Raw genomic sequence first — 15,105 nt, 5'->3', positions numbered from 1 at the left:
ATGGAACAGGAACAAGTTAACCTTCTCTTACAGATGATCACCACTAACCACCACCACCACCACTGCTAGCTAGTCTTTGGTTTAACCAAATTCAGTTATATGCTAGCCATTAGACTGCATATTGTACAGTGTCTAATTATTTGTGCCACAGTTTAAAATAGTCTTCGTTATGTGAAGAGTTTTGTTGTCTGGAGTTAGGAAATGATCCACTAAAAAAAAAACACATCTGTTTAAAATTGCCTTTGACTGTTCTAGTTAAAACAGTTTTACTGTTTTTAATGTTCTTTTTTGTTACTACATTCTATCCCTACTTGCTTTTATTCTATTTTCTATCTACATTTTATTATTTTGGTATATCTTGGTATATTGGCTGTACAGTGGCGCAGTGGGTAGCGCTGTTGCCTTGCAGCAAGAAGGTCCTGGGTTCGAGTACACCCTGGGTCTTTCTGCATGGAGTTTGCATGTTCTCCCTGTGCATGCGTGGGTTCTCTCCGGGTACTCTGGCTTCCTCCCACAGTCCAAAAACATGACTGTTAGGTTAATTGGCTTCTCCAAATTGTCCTTAGGTGTGAGTGTGTGTGTGAATGGTTGTTTGTCCTGTTTGTCTCTCTGTGTTGCCCTGCGACAGACTGGCGACCTGTCCAGGGTGTACCCCGCCTCTCGCCCGGTGAACGCTGGAGATAGGCACCAGCACCCCCCGCGACCCCATGAGGGATAAAGCGGTTTGGAAAATGGATGGATGGTATATCTTAATCATGTAAAGCACTTTGTATTGTCTTGTACTGAATTGTGCTATATAAATAAATTTGCCTTGCCTTGCCTTGCCACTAAAGTGTTTGCAGGGGCTACATGTGGGTAGCCTGAGTTTGCGTGTGGCCCTTATTGTAAACTATACAAAAGGCAGATTTTCTTCTAAACTGCTTTAGCGATCATTTCTCTGTGCTGACACAGTTTGGCCACATTTATATTAGGCGTTATGCGTTTATTTAGGGGAAAGCCAACATAGATTTAGTATTTATAGTGGTGTAAATACCAATCCGAGCAAATTATCTAGTGTTTTCTTCAGCTCATTCCACTGGGTTTTTATGGGATTTAAGTCTGGTGACTGAGGTGGTTTAGGGAAAAGGGTTATTTTTTTTTATTATTGTTATTTTTGGTCTGGCTAGCTATGTCTGTGTTAATTTGACCACATGTTTTGAATTGACGACCCACTGATGACGAACTAACATCTTTCTCTCAGAGGGCCACCAGATTTTCATTGAAAAACTTGTGGAAGTTCAAAGGGTTCATTCTGCCACGCTCTCCAGCAAGTTACTCGGAAACTTGAAAAATGGCAACAGTCCCACAGCATGACTGATTCCTCACCTTATTTGAGAGCGGGCATGGCGGCCATTCCACACGGTCGTTCTTCGTTTGACCTCAAACCGACCTGGACCCTGCAGGAAGCTCAGTCTTTTACGCCATTTATTTGTTGTTTGTGGTATAAGTTGTTGTATTTTGCTGAATAGAACAGAAATGGTTTGTTTAACAGGGACTTTGCACATTAAAAGCATTGCACCATTGTTAGCCAAAACGATATTTTTAGCTGCAGTCCCTGGAATAAGTCTGTTGCTTTGCTGACAGTGAAGATGGATTTTCAGACACCAACTCGTCTCGATGTTGTATTATGACTGTATTTATCCCGCCTGTTTGTCTCACTGTAGGAATTTATTGGCTTTTTGATCCGTTCACCCAAAGCCTGACTCCGATTTCATCTTTTTTGAAAAGGGTTCGGGTCCTTTGTGGAAAAGACAGTCATGCCGTACATCAGCACCACTCCAGCCAAGCTGCTCAATCCATGCACGGGCGATCAGAACTGCACCAGCCCGTTCAGCTACAAGAACGTGCTGCCGCTGACCAGCGACGGCTCCAGGTTCAACAACCTGGTGGGCGTGCAGCAGATCTCGGGGAACCTGGACTCCCCTGAGGGCGGCTTCGATGCCATCATGCAAGTGGCCGTGTGCGGGGTAAGCAAAAGGCATCGCTACCGTTCACCGATCCACTGGGCTCCAGGTTTAAGGGTGCTTTTCCCACCATTTGTGCCTCTGGCTTGCAGCTATACCTCACCAGATGTAACTAGTAACATTTATGGGGGTGATTTCTTTCAGGAAAATGTATTTTATGAGTTTCCTGTGTTCACATGGAACGTTTTGGGGCCGTAAATCAAGAGCTTGTTTGTTTCTTTTGTTGCTCATTTAAACACTTAGTTTTCCGAGATTTAAGGTGATCGCAGATTGTTATTTACACTTTCTCCATGTTTTTTTTTTTTTTTTTTTAACAGGAGCAGATTGGCTGGAGGAACGTAACTCGTCTGCTGGTGTTTTCCACCGACGCTGGATTTCATTTTGCCGGAGACGGCAAGCTGGGTGGCATTGTTCTCCCCAACGACGGGAAATGCCACCTGGAGAACAACATTTACACAATGAGCCACTACTATGTAGGGAATCTCTGCTGTTTTTGGGAGTTTAAAAGGCTTTACTGTGATGCAAAGTTACAGATCTGACCCTTTTTTTTTTTGTTTCTTTTAAGGACTATCCCTCGATCGCTCACCTGGTTCAGAAGCTGAGCGACAACAACATTCAGACCATTTTCGCCGTCACAGAGGAGTTCCAGCCCGTTTACCAGGTTAGCCCCCATCAGCATCCTTCTTTCCTAAAAGCTTTTGGAGATATAACCATGATGAGATTTTAGCTAAATGAAACTATATATTTCAAATTATGCAAATATGCTGCTGGTTCCACAGGTTCTTGATCCGAATGAGAATTATTTACGGTCTCTCATAAGCTAGTGTTTATTTGGACTTCCTTGCAAATTACACAGTCCTTTAACTTACAGATTCTGATTTTTGCTACCTGTACACTTTTAACTTCTACAGGAATGTTTTTCTGATACATTCTTGCAATTGCACGGTATTTTACATCATCTTGTGACCTGACTGTGGCCTTTTTGTCTTGAGCATCAATTATCTGGAACATTTACATTTTTGCTAATGACTATTTGCACATTTTTTAACCTCTCAGGGAGTGTTTGTGGTGTGTTCCATTTGCCCTCTGTAATCGGTATTCTCGACCTTCAGGTCTGGAAAATGTAACTGGATTGGCCCCTAAAGTCAGTATTACGTGCGGGAAAGTGGGTGTAACAGGATGGTACCTACTTCAGCACTCATGATGACTGCTACTCGCTGCAACATTGAGTAAAACCTCATACTTTGACTGTTCGTAGTGGCTCTCTGTTATTCATGTGACGTTTAGTCAGTCGTACAGGTGCTGCCATTCAGTGTTCATCCGGCGGGATGTTTCAGCTCTGCTTATTTGCACAAAATACCGCCTAGAACAGCGTTATTGTCAGTGTTTTAACAACAGTGCGATGGTCGGTGTTTTTTCCTACTGTCCCACAAAAGGAAAACCGGAACACAAAAAGGTGGAGATGAGGTAATCTGCGACTCCTTAGTTACAAACGGAAAGCAGCATATGTCTGATACGTTCATGCTGCTGCGCAGTAATTTACGTCGTCTGTAAAGTGACCGCTATATGTTTTTTTACCCAAACATTTAAATCTTATCAGATGCTGAGGACTATTTGCGCGCTTTTAGCTTCTGAGGAAGTGTCGGTGAATCTGACAATTTGAATATGACGTCTCGTTGTGTCTGTGTGTAATTTGGGACTCTGCGTGACCAAAACCATTATGGTTACATAATGGCAGTCTTGATATATGTGGGAAAAAAACTCTGCTTGAAGTTAACAACAATGCACACAGTTTCAATACTTTGATGCATTTGAGCCCCGGAAAACATGTAGATTGGTTCTGAAGACTTTCCGACTCGCACTGGTACGAGGGAACCGGAATGATGTTGTTATTAGTTAATCTCTGTTCTAAATGTTTCCTCTTTGTCTCCACAGGAACTGAAAAATCTGATACCAAAGTCTGCAGTAGGCACCCTGTCTGCCAACTCAAGCAACGTCATCAACCTCATCATAGACGCTTATAATGTAAGCACACTCTTTGGGAGTTTAAGTTCAAATCTTCTCCAACAAAATCCTGATCAAGTCGTCATTGGTCTGAATGAACGTTGCGCAGCTTTCTGAGGGAGGCTGAGGTGTTTTCCAAGCCTGCATTCTTTTTTTAATCTGCTGCTAAGCCTTTGTTTATTCTCTGCTGCCTAAACCAAGCTTCCAGATGGGATTCCACTGAATAAGCTATGTTGTCTTATCTTTTGGGCTTTGGCAGTCTCTTTCTTCTGAAGTGATTCTGGAGAATAGCAAGCTTCCAGAGGGAGTGACCATAGCGTACACGTCCCGCTGTAAGAACGGAGTCACCAATAAGGGCGAAAACGGAAGGAAGTGCTCCAATATCTCCATCGGCGATGAGGTGGGATGCGGAAAACGTTGTTTGTATGTAACAAACATGATACAGTCTCTCATTGGTCAAGGGAGACACCGTTGTTCAATGTAAAAACACATATATTCTAGTTGTAGTAAAGAAAATGATAATAATAATAAGAATAATAATAACTTTTATTTATAAGTTCCATTCAAAACATCCCATTTTTACCACAATTTGAATTTGCAATGATGTTAGTCAGCACAAACTGTAAGAAGATAGGAGCAGCTAAGAGAAGAATGAAATGGTGCTGTTAATAAAAAACCAGGAGCGGTCGGATTTGGAAATTACCAAGGAGGGAAACCTCACTTTTAAAGATTTTCATCACATACAAGAGTGAAGTAGAAGGTTTGAGACTTGGAGTCAGGTGTCATCTGCATTCAAAGAATAATTGACAGAGAATTTGTTTCATGATCAAATATATTTTTGTGTAGCAATAAAGCAAAAACAGGAAATCTGTAAGGAGGCAAATTAACTTTTAGGCCTCATGAACAAACATGGTTGGAATAAAAGCTACACTGAACATCTGATTAACTACTGTGAATGATTTCACAGTAGTCAATTGTTAGCAAAGGTTTTTTTTTTAAGTAACAACTTTTTAGAAACCAAATATTCACTCTGCATTGTTGATACGGTTCAACCGTTTATCTATTTTTATTAAAAGAGATGTAAAGCAGAGAACCGCTGACCCGTTTAGGTCCAGTAGAACATATTCTGGTTTAGTTTTAAAATGCTACCATACATTAAAACGATGGCAGTAAAATTACAATGTAATATGCTATAATAGTTTTTATAATTTGTGGCCACACTCACTGTAGGGTTTTTTTTTTAACTCAAGGTATTAGGCTTTAGCCTTTAAAGGAAAAATAAGATGCATATTAAGGATGAGTTCTAGCACCACCACCTGACATCTGTTCCTTCAAACGCAGGTCCATTTTAACATCAGCATCACCTCTAAGGGTTGTCCAAAACAAGGCAAGCCTGAGGTCATCAAAGTAAAGCCCCTGGGCTTCACAGAGGAGGTGGAGATTACCCTCAACTTCATCTGCGAGTGTGACTGCCACAGCAAAGGCATCAAGAACAGCCCGGACTGCCACTTTGGCAACGGGACCTACGAGTGCGGCGCCTGCAGGTAGGACCACCGCCCAGCTATGATTCTCGGCCACGCGTGGACTTCCGCAGAAATCCCTTTTGCATCGCCCAACTCTCGACCCCCAGGTGCAACGAGGGCCGCGTGGGCAGGAACTGCGAGTGCAGCAGCAACGACGTGGCCACGGAGGACATGGACCAGACCTGCCGCAAAGACAACGGCACGGACATCTGCAGCAACAACGGAGAGTGCGTGTGCGGCACGTGTGAGTGCAACAAACGGGAGAACCCCGAGGAGAGGTACAGCGGCCAGTTCTGCGAGTGTGACAACTTCAACTGTGACCGCTCTGGAGGCAAGCTCTGTGGAGGTGAGTCTGCGGGGTTGATTTGTGCCTAATGTTCACGTGAGGGCGCCTCAGTCCATCCGTGGCGTTCTCCTTAAAACCGAATAAGCAAACCGGGGAATAATAAACCGATTGCTGTGCCATGAAAGATGAAAAGCCGCCGTGTCATGGTTTCCCATGCTAGGGATGGACACCTGAAACGGCAAAACCTGACTGAAAGTGTAGCAGAAAAAGAACTGAAATTTGTCTAAAAATATTTGTTTTACATCAGTAATTTGCTCTTCTGCTAATGAAATTAGGATACTAATGCCGTGCTGCAAACTGTTTGAAACAGGTGTCAAAAATCGTAAAGTTAGTCAAAACGTAGCTTTATGATTGTTTTTTTTTACCTTTATGCTCTGTCACATAATCTAAACAAATAATGTCAATGTTAAAGAAAGGAACCACAAAGGGATTTCCAAAGCATTTTAGATCTCAAACATAAATTTTTGGGGTTAAACTGATACCGTTGTTGAAATACGGCCCGGGGCCCCACATAATAAGTCTAACAGGCCCCAGGGCAGTTTTAGTTTTAACATATCTTCATAATTTGTAACAATAAATTCCTGTTTCACTGTAACTTCCTTTTTAAACTGCCAGGATGCCTCCGCTCCTTAATATGAACGAATAATGGCAACTCATGCAGGAAGGCTAGAGAAAAAGAAATGGAAACGGTCTGAAATCAGTACCAGCGGGTCAAAGGTGTTCGATTAAAAAATAAAATGCAAAGTTCTGATAATTGCTTAATTGGTTGACTCTACCAGAAGTATTGTTTTTCGTCGCATTGCGCCATGAGAGTGTTGTGGTTATCAGAGGCGACGTTCAGAAAACGCACAGAGCGGCTAAAGCCACGCTCGTCTCTGTTGCTCAGGGCACGGACGCTGCGAGTGCAGGAAGTGCATCTGTGACCCCGGCTGGAATGGGACCGCCTGCGACTGTTCCCTGGATGAGAGCACGTGCTTGGCCAAGAACAAGCAGATCTGCAACGGCCGAGGAAGGTGCGAATGCGGCGCCTGCAAGTGCGACGACCCCAAGTTCCAGGGCGCGACGTGCGAGACGTGTCCCACCTGTCCCGGAGTCTGCGCCGAATACAAGTAAGAAACGACCTGGTGGAAGAAAAACAGACCGGCATCAACAGCTGGACCTGCTTATGCAGAGGTTAATATTTTAGCTAAAGTTTCACATGCCGAGACGCAGTTGCCGTTCCTGTTGAGGGCGACGTAAGACATCTCCAAGGGGCTTTGAGGATATGCGGCTATTCCCAGAGAAATATTTTGGAAAACAACGAAATGAAAGCCTTGCAGGATTCGTTGTTTGTTGCCACCATAGAAAGTCCTTTTATAACCTCGCAAAATGTTATCTTTGAGCAAGAAACCTGTGAAAATTGTCAACATTTTGGCTTTACAATGTTCACCAAAGAGGGCCCTGCAGGAGATAGTGAGGGAAGCTGAAGGTTTTACTGCTGTGTCAGATATTAACTGGCTCCAGGATGTAAACACCGGCCTAGAAAACTGCAAAAAGGGAGCTAAAAGTAAGTCAAATCTTCTTGAAATGAGTGTATTTGTCCTTGATTTGTGCAGCTAAATAGGATTATCTGGCAATGGAATAAGATCTTTGCTCTTAAAGTAGGAACAACTCATCTCCATCATCTTATATCAAGTGCAGTATATCTAAATATCTTATTTTAGGGGTCGAAATACTCATTGCATTGGCAAATAATCTTATTTACCTGCTCAAATCAAGGACAAATTCACTAATTTCAAGACAATTTGTCCTACTTTTAGTTCCCTTTTTTCCAGTGTTTAATGTTTTAACTATTATGAACACGGTTGTCTGCAGAGATTGCGTGGAGTGCCGGGCGTTTGGCACTGGCGAGAAGAAAGAAACGTGTGAGAAGGAATGCAACGACTTCACTCTAACCAAAGTGCCGACCAGGGACAAGCTGCCCCAGCCCAACAGTGAACCCTACCCTGTCATGCACTGCAAGGAGAGGGACGCCAACGACTGCTGGTTCTACTACACCTACGCCGTCACTAACAGCACGGAAAAGGTGGTCCACGTGGTGGAGGAGCCGGGTGAGCAGACGCACCACCCGGGGACGGGAGGCGGATGAGGGCTAACTTCAGACGCTAACCAATCAAAACTCTTGTTTCAGAATGCCCCACCGGCCCGGACATCATCCCGATCGTAGCAGGCGTGGTCGCCGGCATCGTTCTGATCGGCTTAGCCCTCCTGCTCATCTGGAAGCTGCTGATGATTATCCACGACAGGAGAGAGTTTGCCAAGTTCGAGAAGGAGAAGATGAACGCCAAGTGGGATACGGTGGGTGCCCGGAAGCACGTCCGTCTGAAAGACGGCGACAGGATCGACATTGCTGACGTTTGGCTGAAGCGTCCGTTTTTAAATGTGGAAAACATGTGCAGCTCAGCCTCCCTGTTGGTCCGTGTCTTCACGGGGAAGGTAGTCAGTTGTTCTTAGCAGCAGATGGGGTTTGCAGTCATGTTTATGTCATTATGAGCCCTCCAGCTCCAGCGCTGAGCTGTCTGGCAGCTGCAGAGACGGATTGAGTTTGTTGCTTTTGAACAGGGCTCAACTGAAGAAGGAAAAATGTTGGGAGTCTGGGTGGACTTTTTTGGGAATGCTATGTGCTCTGTGCATAACAAAACTTTTTCCAGGGAGGGGCTAAGGCCTCTTCCCTCCCCGCGTCCTCCCTCGCGTCACATTGGGAGCCAACAGCAACAAGACACAAAGCAGGAATTTGCTCGGCATCATGGGAAGTCGTACTCCGCCATCTAGTGGCAGGGTTCTGTCGTGGTTGAGAGGCATAATGCGACAAAAGCATTTATTAGTCCTTTCTGAATAAAATACTGATTTATTAATCCCCAAAATCTGTCAGGATGAAACTCGTTGATAAATAGGGTGAGACTGTCTCTGGAATGGAGACCCCTTCTAGGATGCTGAAATGATGGCCTCTTTGATGCTGACCACTCTCTACAGGAGGATTTACTGTCTAATTATTACTGATTTACTATATGTATTATTAGTATCAGTGTCCTGGAGTAGTGTTAGTGTTGTTTATCCTGGAATAAATGTCTTACTTAGACCAAAATCTCTCTTTCCAGTGAGCTGGCCATAACCAAAAAATACAGCAATTTCTAAAGAAACACTAAATAATAGTGTTTCTTTAGAGTTACGTTAACTGAGTCCTCTTTGTTCCTGTAAGGTTCCCAAAACTTCCATGGTTCCAGTTAGGGTAATTTTAGGTTATTTAGTAAGTTATTAATCCAGACAACAGAGGCTTCGTGTTTTAAAGCATTTCTTTTTCTTTGTTAAAAGTTAGGTACCAAACTAAGCTGCAATATAGACACTATCTAAAGGTAAAAGCAGCAGAGCACCATAATCCGGAGAAAGCAGAAACTATTTCCTGAAGTGGATTGAGAAACAAGATTTATTTCTATAAAAAAAGATACGCAGTTTAAGTTTCAACTTTAAGAGTAGTTATTTAGTCTGAGTTGCAAGAGTGACAAGAACAACTCCACCGTCTTCAGAATATCATCACCTTAGTTTTTCCTGCATTTAACAGTAACCTAAGTTAGAAAACAGGTTTTGAACTACTGACATTACCGAGCAATACATAATGATGCTATCTTTATTGAAATGGATCTCTACTCTTAATGAACAATCCCAGAGGTTATTTATAAAATGAGGCTAAGGCAGTGCTTCTCAAATAGTCGGGTGCGCCCCCTGGGGGGTTATGAAGGTATTGCAGGGGGCATAACAGCCTTGCTTTTGCTTGGTCCAGAAAATACATGCCTTTTGAATCACTCTAAATGTGACAACAGCAACCTGCGGTCAGCAGTCTGATGAATACTATTATTAAACTTCTAAAAAAGTACAAAACTTAATGTAACGAAAGTTTGTCTTTAATGTTAATGGCCTTATATTATTTTTGCCACATGAGGTTCATAGCCAATTAAAGGTTGACTGCAGGTACGAGTCGGGCTAAAAGCCATTTATATTGTTGTTAATATTATATAGTTAAAGTGTGACAAAGTTGAAACATTTCAGTTGTTAGAAACAATCGTTATATGTTATAAATGAACCCATGTATATGTTAGACATTTTAAAATGGATTCTGGGTATTTTTATAACAACTTTTACAACTGTAATGCATTAAAACAGAAAACGATTCAAAAAAGTTACATTTTTGATCCATTCTGTTGGGCTGGGATGGGGTGGGGGGGCTGAATATTTTTCCTTCTTCAAAAGGGGGCACATCAGAAAGCATTCGAGAACTACTGGGCTAAGATGACCTAATATGGAACTCCTTTAAGGCCTTTAGTACGGTGTACAAAGATGCGTCCCTCTCTCCTTTGTTTTAAACTAAGATGTTCTGTTATTCATTGGCCGTTCTCACACATACTTTATGATCCAGAAATACTTTTGGTAGGTGTCAGAGGTTTAGTATCTGAGAAGATAAAGCCCGCTCTGATAATAGTTCAGAAGTCAGCAAATAGGTCTAGCATCAGAAAGACCTTCCACAGTACCTCACACCCCTAAGTAAGGTGCAGGGCCAAATGTATTGTGCTCTGTCCTCTGCTCTCACTTGACCTCATTCTTCTCCCTGGAAACTATTATTTTATTCTTTTTGGCTGTTCTGATGTTCTTCATTTCCCTACTGAACTCTCTCCTGTCCTCATTCTCCACCTGTAGCAAGAAAACCCAATTTACAAGAGTCCAATCAATCAGTTCCAGAACCCAAACTATGGACGTAAAGGCGCTGTCCTTTGAGTTCGTATTTCCTTTCCTCTTCCTGCATGCTCTGTTTCTCTGCGTGTCCTCTGACTTCACTTCCTTCCTTCATTCTCTCTGCTTTGTACCAGTATAGTCGGTACAGTAGAACGGGTCAAATCCCTGCTCCAGTTTACAGCTTGCACAGAATTGCATGAGCGTGGTGTGACCAAACTATTCAGCGAAAATAATCACTTTTGGGAATAATAGAGTTCTGAAATTCTACAGATTTATGTGGTAAGTGTTTGAAGCGTGGTGAGTTTTAGGCCTAATGTGTCCCACCTGGCTGTCTGGCACACGAGCATGTCTGTTTGTAAAGTGTGACCTGCATACCTGATTCTTTCATTAAGGGATGCTCGATGATTAAGTACAACGACTAATCTGTGTGTGTGGAAACTAAAAACTGCAGTGCCTTTGTGAGAGTACTGTGAACTTGAACTTTTCTGCATTGTTTTACGTTAAAACCCACACACTTTATCATATATCGTATTGAGATTTTCTCTGATGGACCAAGGCAAAGTGGTGCATAATAATGACGTGGCAGGTGAAGAATACGCGATTTTGTGAAGTCGTGCCCGTTTGTGTTTAGCTCCTTCTATTTCGATGCCGCAAAATAAAAAACATTATAAACTGCTGCAAGAAGAAGGCCCCAGATTAGTAAATAGTTCACCGATGTGCAATTTAATCGCAGAATCGGTCCGGCTGTTCTGTATAGAGCAGGGAATTTACCAGACAGTTCATGGGTAAAGGTATTGATAGGTTTAAAACAAAGTTAGGCTATAAAAAGCATATCCAAAGCTTGAATTCTGCATGGACAGCGAAACCGGTCCGAGTTGATCACAAGACGGATGGAGGTAATGACCGGCCGATCCTGGGTGAAAAGCTGTTAAAGGCTGAGTTGTGAAGACCCGAGACTGGGGCGAGGTTTCTCCTTCCGGCAGGACCATCATGTAAATCATGCAGCCAGCGCTACAGAAGGGTAGCCTGACATGGTCATACTCAATTCTAGTCAGAATTTGAGTCTGATACTGCTCCATAGAGCTGTGATTATGGGGAGTGTTTCGAACGAACCACGAAAAAAATTAATTCCTCTGCACTCAATTGGATAGACCTACAACCAATAAGAGCAATGTGACGTATGTTAAGCGACGCATAGTTGTTGTCAACGGAACTCAACTGTTAGCCTAGCATAAGAAGATGAGTGTTAACGATTTTTGCCGGTGTTGCAAAAAGAATGTAAGGATCCAAGGAGTCCTTCAACACACGAACCTGTCGATATCTTGTAGAACAGACCTAAAAGCAGAATCTACACACCTCAACTCTCCAGCGGCAGCCATCGTTGTTGTAAACAAATTCAACCCAAGCGCGCTTTGGTGACGTGGTTGATTACGTTGCTGTTGATCATCTGTCCATCATCGTATAAAGCCCGCCCTGACAATTTGATTGGCCCGCCAGAAATTGGGCGAGCATACTCGCGCTACTATTGAGCAATGCCAGACCGAACTTCCCGACCTAAAACGTTGTGGGCGGGACTAAGTTCGGAATGGCACCCAGGCTAGCAGAAGGGTTGAATACTGTGTGCGCTTTACCTCCCACTCTTCAGTTGTTCACTGCTTTGTGTTGGTCTCCTGCATAAAATCCCAGTACCACAATTTGATGTTTGTGGCGGTAAAATGACTCAATGGGGGGGAGGGGCGGACCTTTTTGCCAGGCGCTGTACTTGTTCAGTCCACTTCGGATGAGGTTTTTGAATTCTAACTGTGCTGTTTTTTTTTGTGTGCTCCACAGGGTGAAAATCCAATCTACAAAAGCGCCGTCACGACCGTGGTCAACCCTAAATACGAAGGCAAATGATGGCCTCGTGAAACTTGTTGAACTCTGACGTCAACTATCCGACAGCTGTAGTTATTTCCCGTTGGTTCAGCGTCCGACGGGAGCAGAGGGGGGCGGGAAACGTGTGCATTTGTCTTGTCGCTTCACCATAGCATTGTATCACTTTGGCCACGGCGTCTGTTATTTTTACTACCACGTACGATTTATACCCATGTGTTGTATTTGTGATGTACTGTATATGGTCTGTGTACATACGTCGGGGGCTGCATACACGCAGAAAGCCAAGTTGGCTCTGTTTGTCTGCTGGAGGACTGATCGTGTCGGGATGTGGAGCCGACGGATCTGGGACGTAGATGAAGACTTCTCCGCTTGCGCAATTTCTCCACGGCCCTCCTGTTTAATCACCTCACTTGTGAGCTGTAGCTGCACGTCGTGTCACCTCTGTTTGTGTATATTTAGAGAACAATCGCAATAAGACGTTGTGAACCGTGTCGAGCGGCGTTCGGTGTAAGTCGGCCGGTTGCAGGGAAACGGCGGGCAATGCGGTGCTTGGAAACGTGGCTTTGGAATTTAGATCTGATTCCCGATTTTACCGCACTGTTACAGAGCGTTGGTCTAAAATGAAGGAGTCAAGGCAAAGACAAACATGTAGTATTTTATTTGTGGTGTGGAGGCAGCGTGCCTTCATTAAGGGATTGCATACCACTTGCTAACACGATGAAGTCACAGCAGCGCTGAATAATCGAAGGATTTCCTCATAGTATGACAATCTAATCAGACGTTTTTCTGCATTTACTTTAATCCTCAGGTCCTACATGTGTTCATGTCAAGTACACCAAATCCCTGTTTGCTTTTTTTTTGCGCTAGCTGTGACATCGCTCACGCTGGATGACCGAAGACGTCGCGCGGATCAACCTCAGAAACGTGCTCGCACCCAGATGCCTCTAAACGATCACACTCAAGCCTTTTTACAACATTGCTTTCAAAGTGCCTTGTTTATTGTGTTACCATGTTCTCCCCCAGTGCTGTTCACGAGATATTTATTAAATACCAAGAAAAAAAAAAAGAAAAAAAAAACGTTTGTCTGTGTGGCTGGTTTGTGATAGAAGCTCGAAGGTGTAACAGCATCACTGTGGTTCATACATTCGCTCAGGTTACGTCCGCTTCCCTCATTAAAGGGGAGCGTTTTTTTCATTTGTTTTTCATGAATGAATGCAATGCCGGTTTACTGTAGCACCATAATATACTGGTATACACTGCAAAAACAGAACTAAAAATAAGTGAAAATTTCTTGAAATGTGTGTATTTGCCCTTGATTTGAGCCGGTAAATAGGATTATCTGCCAATGGAATAAGATTTATGCACTTAAAACAGGAACCACTCATCTCCATCATCTTATTTCAAGTGCATTATATTTAACTAGCTTATTCTAGGGGTAAAATTACTCATTCCATTGGCAGATAAGATTATTTACCTGCTCAAATCAAGGACAAATACACTAATTTCAAGAAAATTTCACTTATTTTTAGTTCTGTTTTGGTCGGATACAGTGACCCAACTCGGCCTCCGAGCTGCCGGACGTGTCTCCTCCAAAGCCTGCTGAGAGTTTCCACGTCTCCGAGCTTTACATCAATAAAGTTGGCGTTAATGAAGAAACAAATGGCAAGCATCCTCTCACAGAACAACATGAATGCATACCAAAGAAAATATCATCTCCTAAATATACAGTATATATATATATATATATATATATATATATATATATATATATATATATATATATATATATATATATCTTATTTAAAAGGGGCTATTTTAGCCGTATGAATAAACCCTGCTGTGATGGACTTTGACTCCCCTGACAAAAGGGTAAGATGACAGCAGACAGTGAAGGGAGGAAGTCGGTCAAGGGTGATGATTCATGTTCCAACTCAGCTGTGACCTGAAGCACACAACTAAGATAAGACGAGGCGGCTTTAGGAGTGACTGTTTCAGTTTGTGTCAGCGTTTAAAATACAGTGAACCCCAACGATGCAAATGTCCAGGGCCTCTGGACTGTAGCGTGGTGCCAGCCGTTATCCACAAATGATAAAACACGGAACAGAGCTAATTCTTCCCACGGGGACATCTATATGACTCTCGCAGTTGATGAAAACCCAGAACAACGTTTGAATCACTGCAGTTAAAATTAGCATTTATGATTTAACAGTAAGAAAGAGACTGGGCTAAAACTCAAGGTTTCACAGGAGCGCTTCAAGGTAAACCCTCGCTGCTGCCAAAAAGAAAAGAACATAAAGGCCTGCTTCACTATGGTCATAAAAATGTTGATGATCTTCAGTAGTTTAATAACCAGTGGACTCATAAATCAGAAGAAGCTTTCCAGAAGTGTTTCTGGCTTAAAACTAACAGCATTTTAGAAAATGAACACCACAACAATAGTGATGGTAGTATAATGATGTGGAACCTTTTGTATTTTATTTATTCATTGTATTTTATTCTATTTTATTGATGGAACCAAACATTCTGCTCTCTAGCAGAAAACCTTTCAGGATCAGTTTATGACCTGCATGACTCGACGGCTTCAATGGAG

General features: G+C 42.9%; 1 protein-coding gene across 2 annotated transcripts in view; it reads left to right on the top strand.

Annotated features, from left to right (window-relative positions):
* The window catches only part of itgb1a (integrin, beta 1a), a 38,202-nt gene extending 24,610 nt beyond the window's left edge, over window positions 1-13,592 (top strand). Inside the window, exons 6-17 of one of the 2 annotated variants that reach the window (XM_021317773.2) lie at window positions 1,768-2,006; window positions 2,321-2,476; window positions 2,569-2,664; window positions 3,939-4,028; window positions 4,267-4,407; window positions 5,349-5,551; window positions 5,638-5,876; window positions 6,763-6,985; window positions 7,731-7,966; window positions 8,047-8,213; window positions 10,605-10,682; window positions 12,471-13,592. In XM_021317773.2, coding sequence (XP_021173448.2) covers window positions 1,768-2,006; window positions 2,321-2,476; window positions 2,569-2,664; window positions 3,939-4,028; window positions 4,267-4,407; window positions 5,349-5,551; window positions 5,638-5,876; window positions 6,763-6,985; window positions 7,731-7,966; window positions 8,047-8,213; window positions 10,605-10,682 — 1,868 coding nt within the window. In that variant the 3' untranslated portion in view covers window positions 12,471-13,592. The remainder of the gene's footprint in view (window positions 1-1,767; window positions 2,007-2,320; window positions 2,477-2,568; window positions 2,665-3,938; window positions 4,029-4,266; window positions 4,408-5,348; window positions 5,552-5,637; window positions 5,877-6,762; window positions 6,986-7,730; window positions 7,967-8,046; window positions 8,214-10,604; window positions 10,683-12,470) is intronic. The other variant, XM_012865050.3, reaches the window with a different exon arrangement.
* Window positions 13,593-15,105: the final 1,513 nt, after the last annotated feature.

This window comes from Fundulus heteroclitus, chromosome 21, assembly GCF_011125445.2.
Source record: "Fundulus heteroclitus isolate FHET01 chromosome 21, MU-UCD_Fhet_4.1, whole genome shotgun sequence".
Lineage (NCBI taxonomy): Eukaryota > Metazoa > Chordata > Actinopteri > Cyprinodontiformes > Fundulidae > Fundulus > Fundulus heteroclitus.
Note: the sequence above shows the minus strand (reverse complement) of the source record. Positions and strands in the feature narration are given on the sequence as shown.